At 30.4% G+C, this 17,023-nt stretch overlaps 1 protein-coding gene across 1 annotated transcript; it reads left to right on the top strand.

Annotated features, from left to right (window-relative positions):
- The first annotated feature begins 203 nt into the window (after positions 1-203).
- LOC114349460 (protein phosphatase 1 regulatory subunit 21) lies at positions 204-11,897 on the top strand. The gene is made up of 5 exons (XM_028299839.2): positions 204-358; positions 412-720; positions 5,170-5,391; positions 6,414-9,156; positions 11,006-11,897. Exons 1-4 carry the CDS (start codon positions 299-301, stop codon positions 6,798-6,800), a joined length of 978 nt encoding a protein of 325 aa, XP_028155640.1. The 5' UTR covers positions 204-298; the 3' UTR covers positions 6,801-9,156; positions 11,006-11,897.
- Positions 11,898-17,023: the final 5,126 nt, after the last annotated feature.

Genomic DNA, 17,023 nt, shown 5'->3' with positions numbered 1-17,023 from the left:
TGAATAGAGGGCCTATAAAAAGAACTGTTCGTGATTGATGGATTCGACCGTTACTTGATAAATATAACGATTTGATAATCATCATAATTGATAATCAAATATTTATTTATAAAATGACAAAATAATTTATAATTTTATTTTATATTTCCCATCTGTTATTGCTGTTCTTCTTCTTTTATGTGTCAGAGTCAGAGTCAGCAACGTCAAACGTCAGGCTTTGTTTTGACTTTTGACAATTGAATTTCGGAAATGATTTTATAAGAAAAGTAAATTAAAATAGAATTTAGACAAATTTGATATGGAAAAGGAAACAGACATCGAGTCAAAATATCAAAGACTTGCGGCTGAATATTCTAAGGTACGTTAACGATAAAAGATATATTTCATCCAACTCAACCCAACTACTTTTAGATACGATCTCAAGCAACCGTTCTCAAAAAAGCGGTCTTAGATGAACAAGCGAAGACCGCAGGGCTTCAAGATCAAGTCAGAAATCACGAACAAACGGTCAGGAAGCGGGATCAAGAAATCGAAAGCCTTACTTTCCGAAATGATCAGCTGACAAAGAGAATTGTGGTGCTTCAGCAAGAGCTGCAAACTAGTAATAGTAGCAAGAAAAATAAGAACAAAACCACCGAGAGTATACCCAACGTTGATATCAGCGTATTAAATGACGAATTACAAAAGAAAATTCTCGAAAATGCTCAATTATTCAATTCGGTAAGTTCAATCATCTACCAGATGTTATGATATACAATATTTACGCCCCTCAAGTATTTTTATTTGGCACAAGCTAAATCTACCTAATAACTTTAATGCTGAATAACTTTTTAATATGTAATATTAGAAACACTAGCAGTTCTTCTAAGTGTGCACATCTTCTAGTGATGTTGGTGTCACCAACTTGGTGACCACATTGATTCAACTTATTCTATTCACAGCAGCTCGAAATAGATTAGTTGATCTAGACCAGTCCTCTTCCCAAGTTTGGCCTGCCAGGATATAATTATGTCTACATCCAGGCCTCTCTTGCCCTTAATCTTGCCTTGTAAAATCAACTGTAGAAGTCAGTACTTACTATTAGGTCTGGATCCCGCGTAGGAAAAAAAGTTGATTAATAGCAAGCTGCAAATTTGTTAATAGCTTAAGGGTGTCTAGTCGGACAAACTTTGATATATGGGAACACTGGAACAGGGGAAGTTTTAATTTTGGAACAGGTTAAAAATTTGGAACGGTCAGACCACGAAAACGGCACATGTATTTTGTCCGACAGAACAGACTTAAACTCTCCGAACAGAGATTAAACTCTCATGCAAAAATCAGACTGCTAATTATCACCAAATGGGCGTTTTAATGAGTGGAACATGTAGAATATGTCAAATGACAGGAGTTATGACAGGTGATAAATAGCAGTCTGATTTTTGCATGAGAGTTTAATCTCTGTTCGGAGAGTTTAAGTCTGTTCTGTCGGACAAAATAAATGTGCCGTTTTCGTAATCTGACCGTTCCAAATTTTTAACCTGTTCCACAATTAAAATTGCCCCTGTTACAGTGTTCCCATATATCAAAGTTTATCCGACTAGACACCCTTAAGCTATTAACAAATTTTCAGCTTGCTATTAATCAACTTTTTTTTCATACGCAGGATCCAGACCTATATTACGCATAATGTGACTGAAGTAAGCCAATTTGCTGTTCTTTATGGTGATAATAATTTTGTTGTCTTTTCTTAGCCTCTATAGAATAGTTACATGTTATGTTAGTTTTGTGGTGTGTATACAGAGTGTAACAAAAATACAGGTCATATATTAAAGTACATATTCTGGGACCAAAAATAGTTCAAATGAACCTAACTTACCTTAGTACAAATATGCACATAAAAAAAGTTACAGCCCTTTGAAGTTACAAAATGAAAATCAATTTTCTCGAATATATCGAAAACTGTTAGATATTTTTTATTGAAAATGGACATGTGGCATTCTTATGGCAGGAAAATCTTAAAGAAAAATTATAGCGAAATTTGTGCACCCCCTTAAAAGTTTTATGGAGTTTTGTTCCCGTAAACCCCCCCAAACTTTTGTGTATGTGTCAATTAAATTATTATTGAGGTAACATTAGTTAAATTCAATATTTTCAAAACTTTTTTGTCTCTTAGTATTTTTTCAATAAGGCAGTTTTTATCGAGAGGCGGCTTCTTTTTTAACATGTTTACATAAAAAATTTATGGGGGTTTTGTGCCTTTAAACCCCCCAAATGTTTGTGTATAGTCGGTTCGGTAAACTTAGACGCAACTGGCTAGGTATTTTAGTCGATAATTTTTTTGTTTTTTGCCAATTTTGCAAAAATGGGCAAAATTACTAACTATTTAGTGATTATTAACTATTTAGTAATTATTTTTTGACAATTTTACTAAAATTGGCAAAATTACTGACTAAAATATCTAGAAAGTTGGGTCTGAGTTTAGCGAACAGACTATACCTACCAATTAAACTATTACTGCGGTACCATTAGTTAAACACAGTGTTTTTAAAACTTTTTTGCCTCATTCTCAACTCAAACAAATCTGTGCATTTTCAGTCACTATATTGCTTCATCCATAAATAATTCTCAAGTTCATGTTATCTTTACCGATTTAGCAAAAGCCTTTGATATAGTAAATCATTCAGTGATTTTTTGAATCTTACCTTACCAACCGTACTAATGTAGTCAAATTTGGGAACTGCTACTCAGACAATTTTATAACCAGGTCAGGTGTACCGCAAGGTTCCATCCTTGGGCCTTTACTTTTTGTTATGTTCATAAATGACATCACCGATTATATAAAATTTGCCAAGTTTCTTCTATTTGCAGACGATTTAAAATTATTTCTTACAATAAAAAACGAACATGACTGTATTAATTTACAACAAGATATTTGAGGTATATCCACATTCTGTAAAAATAATGATTTGAACTTAAATGAGTCAAAATGTAAACTGTTGACTTTTTCTAGAAAGCAAGAAATAATAAGAACAGATTATTTTATTAACGAAGTAAAACTTGAAAGGTTAACAAAAATCAGAGATCTAGGGGTGTTATTCACTAGCAACTTCTCCTTTAATGAGCACATTCTCAAACTAACTAATGATTGCTATAGACAGTTAGGCTTTATCCTAAGATCCAGTAAAGAATTTTATTGTGACACTACAATTAAGCTTTTTAATGCATATGTGAGGTCAAAACTCGAATATTTTTGTACCATATGGAGTCCCTCCACCATATCACATGGTGATATGATAGAGAGGATTCAGAAGAAATTTTTGAGGTCTTTATATCTGAGGAAATTTGGGATTTATCCTTTTAAGGTTTCCTATAACTTGCAGAGAATGCTTTTTGACACTGTGTTATTGAGCGAAAGACGTAGAAATGTCCAAATCATTTTCATATTTAATATAGTTTATCAAATCATAGATTCTCCTACGATTCTTTCATTTATAAATTTTAATGTACCAGACCAAAGACTTAGATGTAGACCCACTTTATTTAAAATAACTCCAGACTATGCAAACTCCCCCATGGCAAACTGCTTAATGGCAATGAACGATTTTATCGTGAGTGAAGACCTTGACCTATATAATATGAAAAAGAGTACTATGCTACATAAACTGTGATACCCTTATTTATTGTTTTAACATGTATTTATTTTATTGTATTGTATAAATTATTGTATGTTCTTATTACCTTGTATTGACCAATTGTGCATTTATAATTGGCATCATTGCTGTAAATGTGCAGTATAAATAAATAAATAAAGTAATTGTATTTTTTCCATAAGGCCCTTTTATCGAGATGTGGCTTCTTTTTTAATATGGTTCAAAATATGCCTAAAAATGTAAATCATAAATAAATTTTCATATGATCACCAAGTCTCCATAATCGTACTTAACCATATACAAACATGTGGTGGATTTGACAAATATTCAAAATATCTCGATAAAAACTGACTTTTCGAAAAAGTATTAAGAGGCAAAAAAGTTTTTAAATCATTGTGTTTAACTAATGGTACTACAATAATAATTAAATTGGAACGTACACAAAAGTTTGGGGGGTTTAAAGGAACAAAACCCCCATAACATTTTTAAGCGGTGTCCAAATTTCACTATACTTTTTTCTTAAGATACTACTGCCATATTAATGCCACATGTCCATTTTCAATAAAAAATCTCTAATACTTTTCGACAATTTGGAAAAAATTGATTTTCATTTTCTAACTTCAAAGGGCTGTAACTTTTTTTATGTGCACTTTTGTACTAAGGTAAGTTAGGTTCAATCGAACTATTTTTGGTTCCAGAATATGCGATTAAATTTATGACCTGTATTTTTGTTAAACCCTGTATATGAGACCCTCAACATACGTTGGTAGCACCACATTTCAAATGTTGTTCTGAAACTATTTCTTTGTGGAATTTTTGTAATTAACTATTCTAAATAGGAAATAAGCCACAATTTAACTAAAAAAATGATTTTGTTAACGTTTCGACAACCAAATCGGATGTCAAAATACAAAATATTAACAATTGTTTAATTTATTAATATTTTGTATTTTGACATCTGATTTGGATGTCGAAACGTTAATAAAATCATTTTTTTAGTTAAATTGTGGCTTATTTCCCATTGATCACATTTCAAATGCCTCTTTCGTTAGACTCCATAGAGGAGAACACTAAAGACATAACATCTAAGAATTCTTATGCATATATGTACATATATAGATAATTAAAGATAAATTGCAGATAATCTTCTCAATACCATTAAAATAGCTTCTAGATTTTTCAGTAGTTTTTATTTCATATCTATGATCCCAGGGATCTTTAATATTGCAGCATAAATAGCATATTTTTTCCACTCTTCTAACAGTGTACCAGTTATTGCAATTTGGGAATTTATGTTGGTGTTCTTACTTTCTTACTAATGTTCATTATTTTTGTCTTCTTGCAATTTACTTTTAGGCTGTATTTGTTACATGTTTCTACAACCATCATCCATCATCATGTAGAGACTCTGCACACTATCTGCAGCAATACTGCATCGCATAATTAATACTTACTACAAGCAGTTAGTGTATTGAAACATATTTTTCACATTTTCTTCTATTTTGAATGCAATTCTTCACGTATCATGTGTTTTTAGATAGCTGAGAAAGATTCTGAAATCTTAGAATGTAGAGAAAAACTAAAGAATTTAGATGAATTAATCACAAATCTCCAAACTGAATTAACTAATAAAGAAAAAGTGCATAACCAAGACGAAGAAAAGTATAGAAAACAATTGCAGGAGTTAGAAAAAAATGTTAGGAAACTATCTCTTCATAATGCTGAAAACAAAAGGTCTTCAGATAGTTCTGAGGAGAGTGTAAGTATTTTTCTTAAATTTGTTAATTTTTTTGTCAAAATAGATTTAAGCGTGCGGGCCTGCAGGCGCAAAATTTCGAGTGAATGCTTTTTAAATGCATTCATTTTTTTCGAATCCTGAAAAAACTAATAAATATTTTTGAAAAATTTAAACACAGAATGAAAGATTACATCATTACTGAGGGCCGAAAGTCCCTGAAAACTTCTATAATATTTATTTTAAAAAGTCACAGGGGCGAAAAAAAGAGAGAAAATTGAGTGTGATTTTTAATTCCAAATAACTCATTTAAAAGAAACGTGTTTTCTAAGGGATTCTCGGCCCTCTGTAACACCGTAATCTTTCATTCTGCGTTTAAATTTTTCAAAAATATTTATTAGTTTTTTCAGGATTCGAAAAAAATATGCATTTATAAACCATTGGCCCGAAATTTTGCGCCCTTAAACATCTTTTTCTATTTTCTGTAAGCAGTCTGTTTTATGTTTGCAACATTTGTTTTCGTTTGACTACATCCTTTAAGTATTTTGATGTTTTTTTTAATGAACATTAAAGAACACATATTTTCTTTTTTACCACAATTTTACAGAAAATATCCACTTTTTTGATGCCAAAATCTACATAGACTGAGAATGAAGAGAAAAACAAAAGCATTATTTTAAAAATATACAAAACGACTTTATTCTTGTATTTGAAAAGGTTTATAGATGCTTTTGAACAGATTATACGGTGATTTTAAGTGGTGAGATTTTTACAAAATATACTTTTCCAAAATCACTATTATTTCGCTCCATGATTAAGGCATGATTACCCGCCTTCTATGTGGCGGTACTATTTTTTCCTTTAGATTTGAGCACTAACAAACAAAAAAATGGTCGCAAGTATGCCCTCAAATTTCAAAATCAATGTTTTTGGCATCAAAAACTGGATATTTTTTGTAAAATTAGACAATATAATTTATTAACATATCTCTAGTTAAGTGAGTTTTTACTGTTTTAATTTTGTGTAATATTGTTGATTTGTTTCAGGCTAAACACTGGCAGAGCGAGGCAGAAAGGTGGAAAGCAGAATGTGATTTATTAAAATCAAAGCCCCAATCAAGTGACAAACTCACAAACTTCTTTGAGTCCCAGATAAGTGAAATTTTAGAATCAAATGCTCTTCTCAAATCTGAAACCCAAACAGTATGGGCAGAAAACCTAGCATTAACAGCTAGGTTAGAAAATGTAACCCTTGAACACAAAAAGCTCAAAAGTAGCTTAGAACTTAGTTACGAGGAGTTGATGACTACAAATAACAATTACAAAACTCAATTGGATGCTATGACTGAACACTTAGCAGCCCAAAATGAGAAAATTACCAAACAGTGTGATGAGATTCAGTTTTTGAAACATAAATTGTCGTCAAAAAAATAGATGTAACTGTTTTAAATCAATTAGGGCTGTGATACAAAAACAAAGAAAATGTTTTTAGTAGTACCGGTCAACACGAATTTTGATGCGAGAGAATTTGTCTGTTTTCTATAAATTTAGAATTACTGAATCCAAAAACAATCATCAAAATTGCTCCATAACATTGTCTACATAACTCGGCTGTTTTTTTCTTGCATCAAAACAAAAACAATGTTTGGCTGTGTAATAGATATCACCAAAATAGGTTAGTGAGGAATCCAATCAAGCCCAAAAGACCCAAGGTCAAAAATACAACAATTTTATAGCAACTACTACAATATTGTATACAAATAAGAAACATTCAATATGCTCAGTATACAGGGTGTTTCATTGGGAAACGGAAATACTTTAATGGTGAATAGAGGTCACCGAGGCCGTTCTAGGTATACTAAATTTTTTGCCCTACCGACTTTTATATCCCAGTTACAGGGTGTTTTATCGATTTTACTCATTTATTTCTAAAGCCATAACTTTAGAACTACCCTGTATATTTGTTTAATATTCGGTAAACACATGTCTCATTCAAAACCCAAACGACCGACATACTAATCACAAGAAAAATCCAGGTCCGGATTAACAAAAAATTATAAAGTAATTGTGACCTTAAAACAACACCCTGTATTATATTGAAATTTTGAAAATCTGTTTGCATATTTAAAAAGACCACAAAAAACTCAGTCTAATGGTTCGCTTCGATTTTTCGGCCAGATAATTTTTTGACTTTAATTTTGAAATTATATTGAATTTTTTAAGAACTCAAAATTATTATTAACTTGTAATTATAAATTATTAAAGCTATTGAATAAATACTCATTTTAAAATGAATCATTACTTATTTACCACATTGGAAAGACCCAATTATTAATCGCAAGAAAACTCCAGGTCCGAATTAACAAAAAAACAAAATAATTGTGACCTTGAAACGACACCCTGTATATTGTTATTTTTTAAAATTTTTTTGCACATTTGAAAAGACCACAAAAATCCGAGTTTATCGGTTCACTTTGATTTTTTGTGCAAACATTTATTAACTTTACTTTTCAAATTAAATATATTCAAATTTTTAAGAACCCTGAAATTAATAAGCAGGTTTTTAAAGCACTTTTAATAATAAATCATTCAAGTTAATGAATAAATACTAATTTTAAAAATAATCAGTTATTATTTACTGCGTTAGAAGGACTCACTTATTAATCACAAGAAAAATCCAGGTCCGTATTAACAACAAAATACGAAGTAATTGTGACCTTGAAAAAACACCCTGTATATTGAAATTTTTAAAAACGTTTGCACACCTGAAGAGAGGACGAAAAACTAAGTTTAATGTCCCGCTTTAATTTTTTTGCAGACAATTTAATGACATTACTTTTTAAATCATATCGAAATTTTTATTATGAGTTCCCAGAGTTCTTAAAAATTTCGACATAAGTTCAAAATCAAATTTATTAAATTGTCTGGCCAAAAAATTGAAGCGAACGATTAAACTTAGTTTTTTGTGTTCTTTTCATACCTATGTGCAAACGGATTTTGAAAATTTCAATATAGAGGGTGTTGTTTCAAGGTTACAATTACTTTATATTGTTTTGTTAATCCGGACCTGGATTTTTGTTGTGATTTGTAAGTGGGTCGTTCGAAGGTCGTAAATAAGTATTGATTATTTTTAAAATGGGTATTTATTTAATAACTATAATAATTTATTGTTAAAAGTGCTTTAAAAATTTGCTTTTTAATTTCAGTGTTCTTAAAAGTATCAATATATTTAATTTCAAAATTAAAGTTATTAAATTTCATTCACAAAAAATTAAAGCAAACCGATAAACTCAGATTTTTGTGGTATTTTCAAATGTGCAAACAAATTTTGAAAATTTCAATATACAGGGTGTTGTTTTAAGATCACAATTACTTTATGTTTTTTTGTTAATCAGGACCTGGATTCTTCTTGTGATTAATAATTGGGTCGTTTCAATGTGGTAAAAATAAGTATTGATTAATTTTAAAATGAGTATTTATTCAATAGCTTTAATAATTTATAATTAAAAGTTAGTAATACCTGCTTTTTAATGTCAGAGTTCTTTAAAAATTTAATATAATTTCAAAATTAAAGTCATAAAATTGTCTGGCCGAAAAATTGAAGCGAACGATCAGACTTAGTTTTTTGTGCTCTTTTCAAATTATATGCAAACAGATTTTTAGAATTTCAATATACAGGGTGTTGTTTTAAGGTCACAATTACTTTATAATTTTTTGTTAATCCGGACCTGGATTTTTCTTGTGATTAGTATGTCAGTCGTTTGGCTTGGATGAGACACATATGTACCGGGTGTCCCAATAAGAATGGCTCTCGGCCATATCTCAGGAACCGTTTATAGTAGAGCTTTGAAATAAAAAATTTTATAACAAAAGTTGCCTCAGGAAAAGCCTGGAAATTATTTTCATAATTGTGGGTCCACCGCTAGAGGGCGTAATTGAATATCAAAAATAAAAAAATCAAAATTTTACAAAATTTTCCTAATGAAGGGGCACTGGAAATCCGATGATTGTATTCTTCATCAAATTTTGCGCATATTTAATTTAACAAGTTTAACTCTACCTTTGCAAATAAGAGGTGGGGGTGAGTGGGAACCTTGTTATGAAAAAATGGCTGTAAGTCCGGTTTTGCTAAATCAAATTTTGAAAACTGGGTCTTGTTGAAGACAGATATTTTTCTTCAATGTAAGCGTGATAATTTTGAACTATCCTAATAAGTAATAAGCCAGCTGGGAGGCGTTATTTAATTTTTTTCAGAAATCTAGTTTTCTTTGGAAAACATTAAATACAAGTATGCATTTTTAATCATACTTTATAAAATTAGATTAAATTAGCAATAGAATAGAGAAAACCGCATGTCGATACCTTTTTCCTATCTCAAGATATCTCGAGAAACGTGTAAATTTTATACATAACTGGTACTATCACCGGTAAGCTAAGTTAATGAAAAGTAGTGTGCTGTGGAAAAAAACAAAATAACATTTTCCAGATGTCAACGTATAAAAATATAATTAATTAAAACAATAATATAAAGAGAGACAATACTATTAAAATTAAATATAACACAGAACAAAAAGAACTACTTAGTGACGACCTAAATATTCAAATTGTTGCCCATCATACACTACTCTAGGATACATTATCCAGAGAATACTAAACGCCATTCAAAGCATATCGAAAGCAGAAATTGAGACTGCTGTTCAATCTACTCTTGAAAGAGTAAATGTTTGCAACCAAAATGATGGGCAAAAATTTGAACGTTTATGTCATCACTAAATAGTTGTTTTTATTTCTTTGTAATAGGGCTTTTCAACGCTTCTCATTTGTTTCGAGCCTCTGTCATATGCCGTATAATCCGTGTATAATATTAATATACGAGATATGAACAAGGCTCGAAACAAATGAGAAGCGTTGAAAAGACCTAATATACGTTGACAGCTGGAAAATGTTTCTTTGTTGTTTCCATAGAACACTGCTTTTAATTAATTTCGTTTACCGGTGACAGTAACAGTTATGTTTTTAAATTTACACGTTTTGTAAGATATCTCGAGATATAAAAAAGGTATTAACATGCGGTTTTCACTATTCTGTTGCTAATTTTGTTTAATTTTGTAATATGGTATTAAAAATGCATGTTTGTATTTAATATTTTCCAAGGAACACTAGATTTCTGAAAAAAATTAAATAACGCCTTCTAGCTGGCATATTACTCAGTAAATTGGTTGGAAATCATAACTTTTGCATTGACGAAAAAGATCTGCCTTCAACAAGACCAAGTTTGCAAAATTTTATTAAGCAGAACCGGACTCAGCCAGTTTTTCATAACACGGTTCCCACTCACCCCCACCTCTTATTTCCAAAGGTAGACCTAAACTTGTCAAATCAAATATGCGTAGAATTTTATGAAGAATACGACGATCGGATTTCCAGTGCCCCTTCATTAGGAAAATTTTGTAAAATTTAGATTTTTTAATTTTTGATATTCAATTACGCCCCCTAGCGGTGGTCCCACAATTATGAAAATAATTTCCAGGCTTTTCCTGAGTCAACTTTTGTTATAAAATTTTTTATTTCAAAGCTCTACTATAAACGGTTCCTGAGATATGGCCGAGAGCCATTCTTATTGGGACACCCGGTACTAGATATAAAAAAATATACAGGTTGGTTCTAAAGTTATGGCTTAGGAAAGAAATTGGCAAAATCGATAAAACATCCTGTAACTCTGTTATAAAAGTCGGTAGGGCAAAAAATGTAGTATACCTAGAACCGCCTCGGTTATCTCTATTCACAATTAAAGTATTTCCGTTTCCCTATGAAACACGCTGTATAAATGACAAAAGGGCTTGTTTCATTATTTTCAGTTAAATTTTATTGAAAAAAGTTACTTTTATCATTGATAATGTTCATACACTAGTTCTTAATTATCGCTTATGAAAATTACATTGGGCAAACACAGAAGCGAGTAAAAAAATGTCAAAATAGTGAATTTGAATCAATTCTTGCTGAATCTTTTTAACCCTTTCAGATCCGCTTCAATATTTCCAACCACAGCACCTGTCGGCAGAAATAATTTCTTTTGAATACTTATGTAACATGGATGCGCTTACGCGTCCATGGCACTAATCTATTGTCATATATGGACGCGTCATATGTCATAAATGGAGCAGAAAGGGTTAAACAGCTATACCAGAATCGTTCTTATCATCAAATTTTAGTATTTGCTATGAAAAGAAATATCATTTTTCACATTTCTGCATCAGGGAATGTCGAAACATATTTTGCGTTTTCTTAATAGAAATTGCTTAATCTTTTTAAATAACTATATTTTAACCATGAAATCTCTTTATATTTATTGTTTCACTTGAGTATAAGTCAAAGCAATATATTACTATTCAAGAAAAATATTTTTTAAGAAAAGAAATGCGATATGCAAAAGATTTGTATCTCAATATCATTCCTTTGTATGTATTTATACATTGTATTAAAATATTATATACGTAAATTTTATTCGAAAAATATTTATATTTTAAGTCATTGTAATGAATTAAATGATTTTAAAAATAACCGTTTTCTTTTTTGTGTACTTGATATGTCCTGCGATGTTACTGTACTGTAGAGAACACACCTAGAAACAATAAAAAAAAAAGAATGTGTGTACTTTGTACGCACGTAAGAAGTTATACTTCTATTATATGATTCCAACGAAATCAATATACATACTTTAAACAGTTTATATTTTATTTAAATATTAAACTAATTTTAATACTACTTTCCAAAAATTTTTATTAAACAATACCAAAAATTAAAAAAATAAAACACACACAAACACATTCAAAAATGCCACAAAGAAATGATTTCTGAACAATAATTGTTGCCAAAATTTTTAACTAAATACGTATTTTCTGAAAAAATTATATAATAATATACTCACAATCATAAAATGTATAAAAAAATAAAAATGTATACCATTTTTATTCAGTTGCAATGCGAAGCCAAAACTGTCTTAATTTTTACCTAGATCAGAGAGTGCAGCCAGCACCCTTATCGACGATTTCACCTCTTGTTAGAGATTCATCAGCAGGGCAGCTTTATCCATTAGGCAATATAGGCAGTTGCCTAGGGCGGCACATTATGAGAGGGCGGCAAGAATACTGTAGGTACAAAAAATATTAGTATATAAAAATTATGGATCTGGGTTCTGTCATTAAAGAGAATGAAGCTCTTTCAAATTACTTTACCGCAAGGAAGCCAAAAAATTGTGCCCAAATAAAACATATAAAGAAATAAGAAAGAGAAAAAGAAAAATTAAATTTGTCGAGGAGGCCGATGATGAACTAAACTTTTCAGCTAGTGATGCGATGAAAATCCACACATTCTATATTATAATCGACCTTCTGGTAAGACACCTGAATAGACATCTGGAGTCTTATTGACTTATTTATCAACGTTTTCGTGTTATTAACAGATTTGCCAAAATTAAGCAATGAAGAAATTATTAAAGAAGCTGAAAATCTGATACAAAATAAAAACGACCAAGATACATCATTCATACATGAATGCATTCACTTAAAGGGTCATTTGGATATCACAATAAAATCACCAATTGACATAAGAAGAGTTAGTGCAGTCACTAAATGTGGATATGAGCTATTACCTCCGATTTCGTTGAACCTCCATAGATTTACATGAAAATTGGTGAGTGGTTAGAGGATATCTCAAGGAACAAAGGTGACATGGTGTCAACTTGCGCTTTTACCCTGGGGGTGGATGCCACCCCTTCTCGCGGGTGAAAATTATTTTATTAAAAATATCCCCAAAATTAGATAGTGGGACAAATTCTAAGCAAAATTTGTTACATAAAGTTATTAAAATCAATCAAAACATTTTGAGTTATTAAAGATCAATGATTTTAATTTTTCGTGAGAAAAATGCATATTATTAACCGATTTTTCATAAATAACTCAAAAACTATAAGATTTTACAAAAAAGTTATTATTAATAAAATTGAAGCTAATAAAAAATTAAATAAACTCCTTACTGGAAAAACTTTTTAATGTTAACTAAAAGTGAGTTATAATAGGTAATTGAATGTATATTTTTTTCGGCGAGTACCAAGTCTAATAAGAACATATTCAAACTTAAATAACGGGAAAATGATGCATTTTATAACATAACCTTATTAAACATTTGTCAAAGTACTTAGAAACATCTATATGAGCCCCCGAACAAGTTGATAGCATTAAAATTTATGCACCAAATATTTTTCAAAATCTATCTTTTAAAAGCTTTTACAAAAAAGTTATTGTTTTTTTTAATAACTCCGTTAATTTTTACGATATCAGATTTGCCTAAAAACTATTTAAAAGTTCATTTTAATAGCTATTAAACCACGTTGAATTTAATCTTTTAAACCCCTTACTTTTTTAAAAATAAAAGTTTGAATGGCCCCGGTTACATGGTTCTCGCAGCAAAATTTAAGCTTTAAACGTTTCTATCTCGGTTATTCTTTACCCTACAGAAATAGTAAAAAGGTAAAATATTTGATACAGAAATAACTAAAATTTTGTTATACATATATCACTTTTTACGTATATTGAGTATTTTTGGAGTTATTATCAAAAGAAAATGAAAATTACGATAATTTTAAAAATTCAGATTTTTTTAAATTACACCTTTTTTGAAAAATATGAATTCTAAACCGGTCAAAATTGTTGAAATCATTATATTTTACAGGTATATTTTATAAAATGCACCGTTTTCCCGTTATTTCAGCTTGAATACTTAGATTTGCGTACCTACTCGTCGAAAAAAATATACATTCAATTACCCATAACTCACTTTGAACTAACATTAGTTTAGTTCTTTAAGTAAGGAGTGTATTCAGATTTTTATTATCTTTAATTTTGGTAATAATAACTTTTTGAAGTTATACTTCTTTACGCGCGATATGAGGGTGAATTTTTATATGATAAAACCTACGATCCCGGCGCATTCGCATTATAACTTTGTTCTGATTGGATGTTCAAATGACATGTCAAAAATTATCCAATATGGCAGCTGTAGCGCAGCTGTGGTTTGGACGGTTGACGGTTTGGTTATGTATAGTTGTTGCGTTTTAAAATTTGTGGGAAGAGAAACAATAAAGGTTAGTTAATAGTTATACTGCCTTTTTAAATAGTTTTCATATTATATTTTTGAAGTTATACTTCAAAATGTTTTAATTTATGTATGTATCAGTCCAGAAAAGGTGTGGAAAGAATATATTAGTGTTTTTAAATATATTTTTCTACAAACGTGTTAAAAATGCAATTTTTAGGACTCCATAGGAGCGTTAAAAATGCTACTTTAAGGCACTAGTGCTTTAAAAATTTTAAGGCACTGCAGTTAAAAGTGAATTGTCAAATTGTGAAACGTCAAAATATTTATATTTCATTTATTAACATTAATATTAATAATACAACTTGCGCAATTTGAAAAAGGTGGTTTAAAAGGTTTTTTATTATAATTTTGTGTCTTTGGATTTGTCTTCCTTGGGCGTAAAATAATAAAACATCTATTTTTAAATTTCACTTGTCACCGTGATGTATAATTATGTATATCTGAAAGGTAAGTAGCATGCGGCTTGATGGCCTTGTTGGTAGAGCATTGGACCAGAGATCAAAAAATCGCGAGATTGCGGGTTCAAATCCCGGACGATTCATATATATTTTTTTTTAATATTTGGCATTGTTAAGTTTTGGTTCATTTTTGGTAATTATTGTTAATTTTTTGTATTGTAACTGTTAAGTAGGTATATTTATTTCGTTGAAATTATATTATAATAGAAGTATAACTTCTTACGTGCGTACAAAGTACACACATTCTTTTTTTGTAAAAGCTTATAGTTTTTGAGTTATACGTGAACAACAGCTTTAAAACATGCATTTCTTTAGGAAAAAAATAAAATCTTTGATCTTTAATAACTCAAAAAGTATTGATTTATATTAATAACTTTGTATAACAAATTTTGCTTATAATTTGTCTCTCTATCGATTTATGGTATTATCTAAAAAATAATAATTTTCACCCCTGAGAAGGGGTAAAAACACCACAGTAAAAGCGCAAGTTGGCATCATGTCACCTTTGTTCCTTGAGCTACCCTCTAACTACTGACCAATTTTCATTAAAATCGATGGAGGTTCAACGAAATCGGAGGTGAAAACCTTCAATGACTGCACTAAATGGATTGAAAGATATTTTCCCTAATTTTGACATTGCTTTGCACATTTATTTGTGCATCCCAATTGCCAACGTGGCCGCTGAGAGGTCATTTTCGAAAATGTCAAGAATTAAAAATAATTTCCCATCAAGTATGACGCAAGAAGGTGTTAAAAATTTGTCAATTTTGTTAAAAAAAATTTTTTTTTTGAAAAGTCTTCTTTTGAAAAGAATTCTCGGATGTGATCGAACTGGAGTGACGATTTTTTTCTGTTATACATAGGTCAGTCGAACCCGCTTAATAGAATACCGGTTATAGGAATATCCCGGTTTATGGAATAAAAAATTGCGGTCCCGAAACGGTTTTACTAGCCACTAATGATCGGTTATTAGAATATCCCGGTTATAGGAATACTTTTGCTTGGCACGAAGGCTATTCCAATAAGCGGGTTCGACTGTATAAACATCGTAGTTTAAATCCATTTTAAGTGTATTCTTATTTAAATAAAAATTTCTGCAATTTTTTTCGCAAAAGTGGTAGGTACATGTTTGAAGGGCGGCTACTGGAGAATTGCCTAGGGCGTCAATTGACCTAAACGCGGCCCTGTTCATCAGAGACTGCATAGGCTGCTTTCTCTGGTCCAGGTAAAAATTTTCGATATATTAATCCCCCATTGCAACTGACGAGAAGGTAGTAGGTGCGTAGCGGCATCTGCTAAATAAAAGACTAAGTTTTCAACCTAATGAAAATATTTGTAAATTAAATATTTTTAAAAGATTTTTAATTGAGCATCAACTATGCCCCTTAATACTTTGTTTTGAAAAGTCTGTATTATTTTCAAGCTTGTCTTTTTTGTACATCCCCATAGTTGGATACCATACGTCCATACTGGTTTTATAACTTGTTTGTAGATTAGCACTAGTTAAGGTAAGATGACATAAAAATAAATGTAACAAAACCTCAATTCTTTATTAACTTTAATTTTTTTTTACATATAAAACATCTAAAAATGTATGAAAACACAAAAAAAATCACCCGATATTAAAAGTTGGACAAGAACAAAATGAGAAAAAAAAACATAAAAGAGAGCAAAAAAACAGCTCAGTAAAATAAAGTTATGGAATGTTCATTCGTGTTCACAAAAGGCCTAGCCGGGTAAGATGATGAAAACTGCCTTAACTCGATTCAAATTCCATATAGGTCACCGTTTAGCATATATAGTGAAACTAGCTTTCTGAAATTTTTAGCCCCCTAGGTGGTCATGTGACCCACCTAGAGCCTAATTAGGGTTTTTATTTTTTATCTTAGCCGCATCGAGAACTGGAGAAAAACTTTAAATAAAAAAGTTGTAAGCTTTAAAAAGTTCTGTCCGAATTTTTTTTAATTTTTGGCGGGAAATTTAAATTTTAGAAAAATTTTAAATGAGTATAAAAAAATAACTGACATCCGTTTTCACGAAAAA

The sequence above is a fragment of the Diabrotica virgifera genome, chromosome 6 (genome assembly GCF_917563875.1).
Source record: "Diabrotica virgifera virgifera chromosome 6, PGI_DIABVI_V3a".
Lineage (NCBI taxonomy): Eukaryota > Metazoa > Arthropoda > Insecta > Coleoptera > Chrysomelidae > Diabrotica > Diabrotica virgifera.
This window is presented reverse-complemented; position numbering and strand designations above follow the sequence as displayed.

What these genes read in the sequence shown, in the direction of transcription:
- LOC114349460 (XM_028299839.2), top strand. Translation starts at nt 299, where the DNA reads ATGGAAAAGGAAACAGACATCGAGTCAAAATATCAAAGACTTGCGGCT. An exon ending in ATGCTCAATTATTCAATTCG is followed by an intron (nt 721 to 5,169) that starts GTAAGTTCAATC and finishes ATGTGTTTTTAG; the next exon opens with ATAGCTGAGAAAGATTCTGA. An exon ending in CAGATAGTTCTGAGGAGAGT is followed by an intron (nt 5,392 to 6,413) that starts GTAAGTATTTTT and finishes GATTTGTTTCAG; the next exon opens with GCTAAACACTGGCAGAGCGA.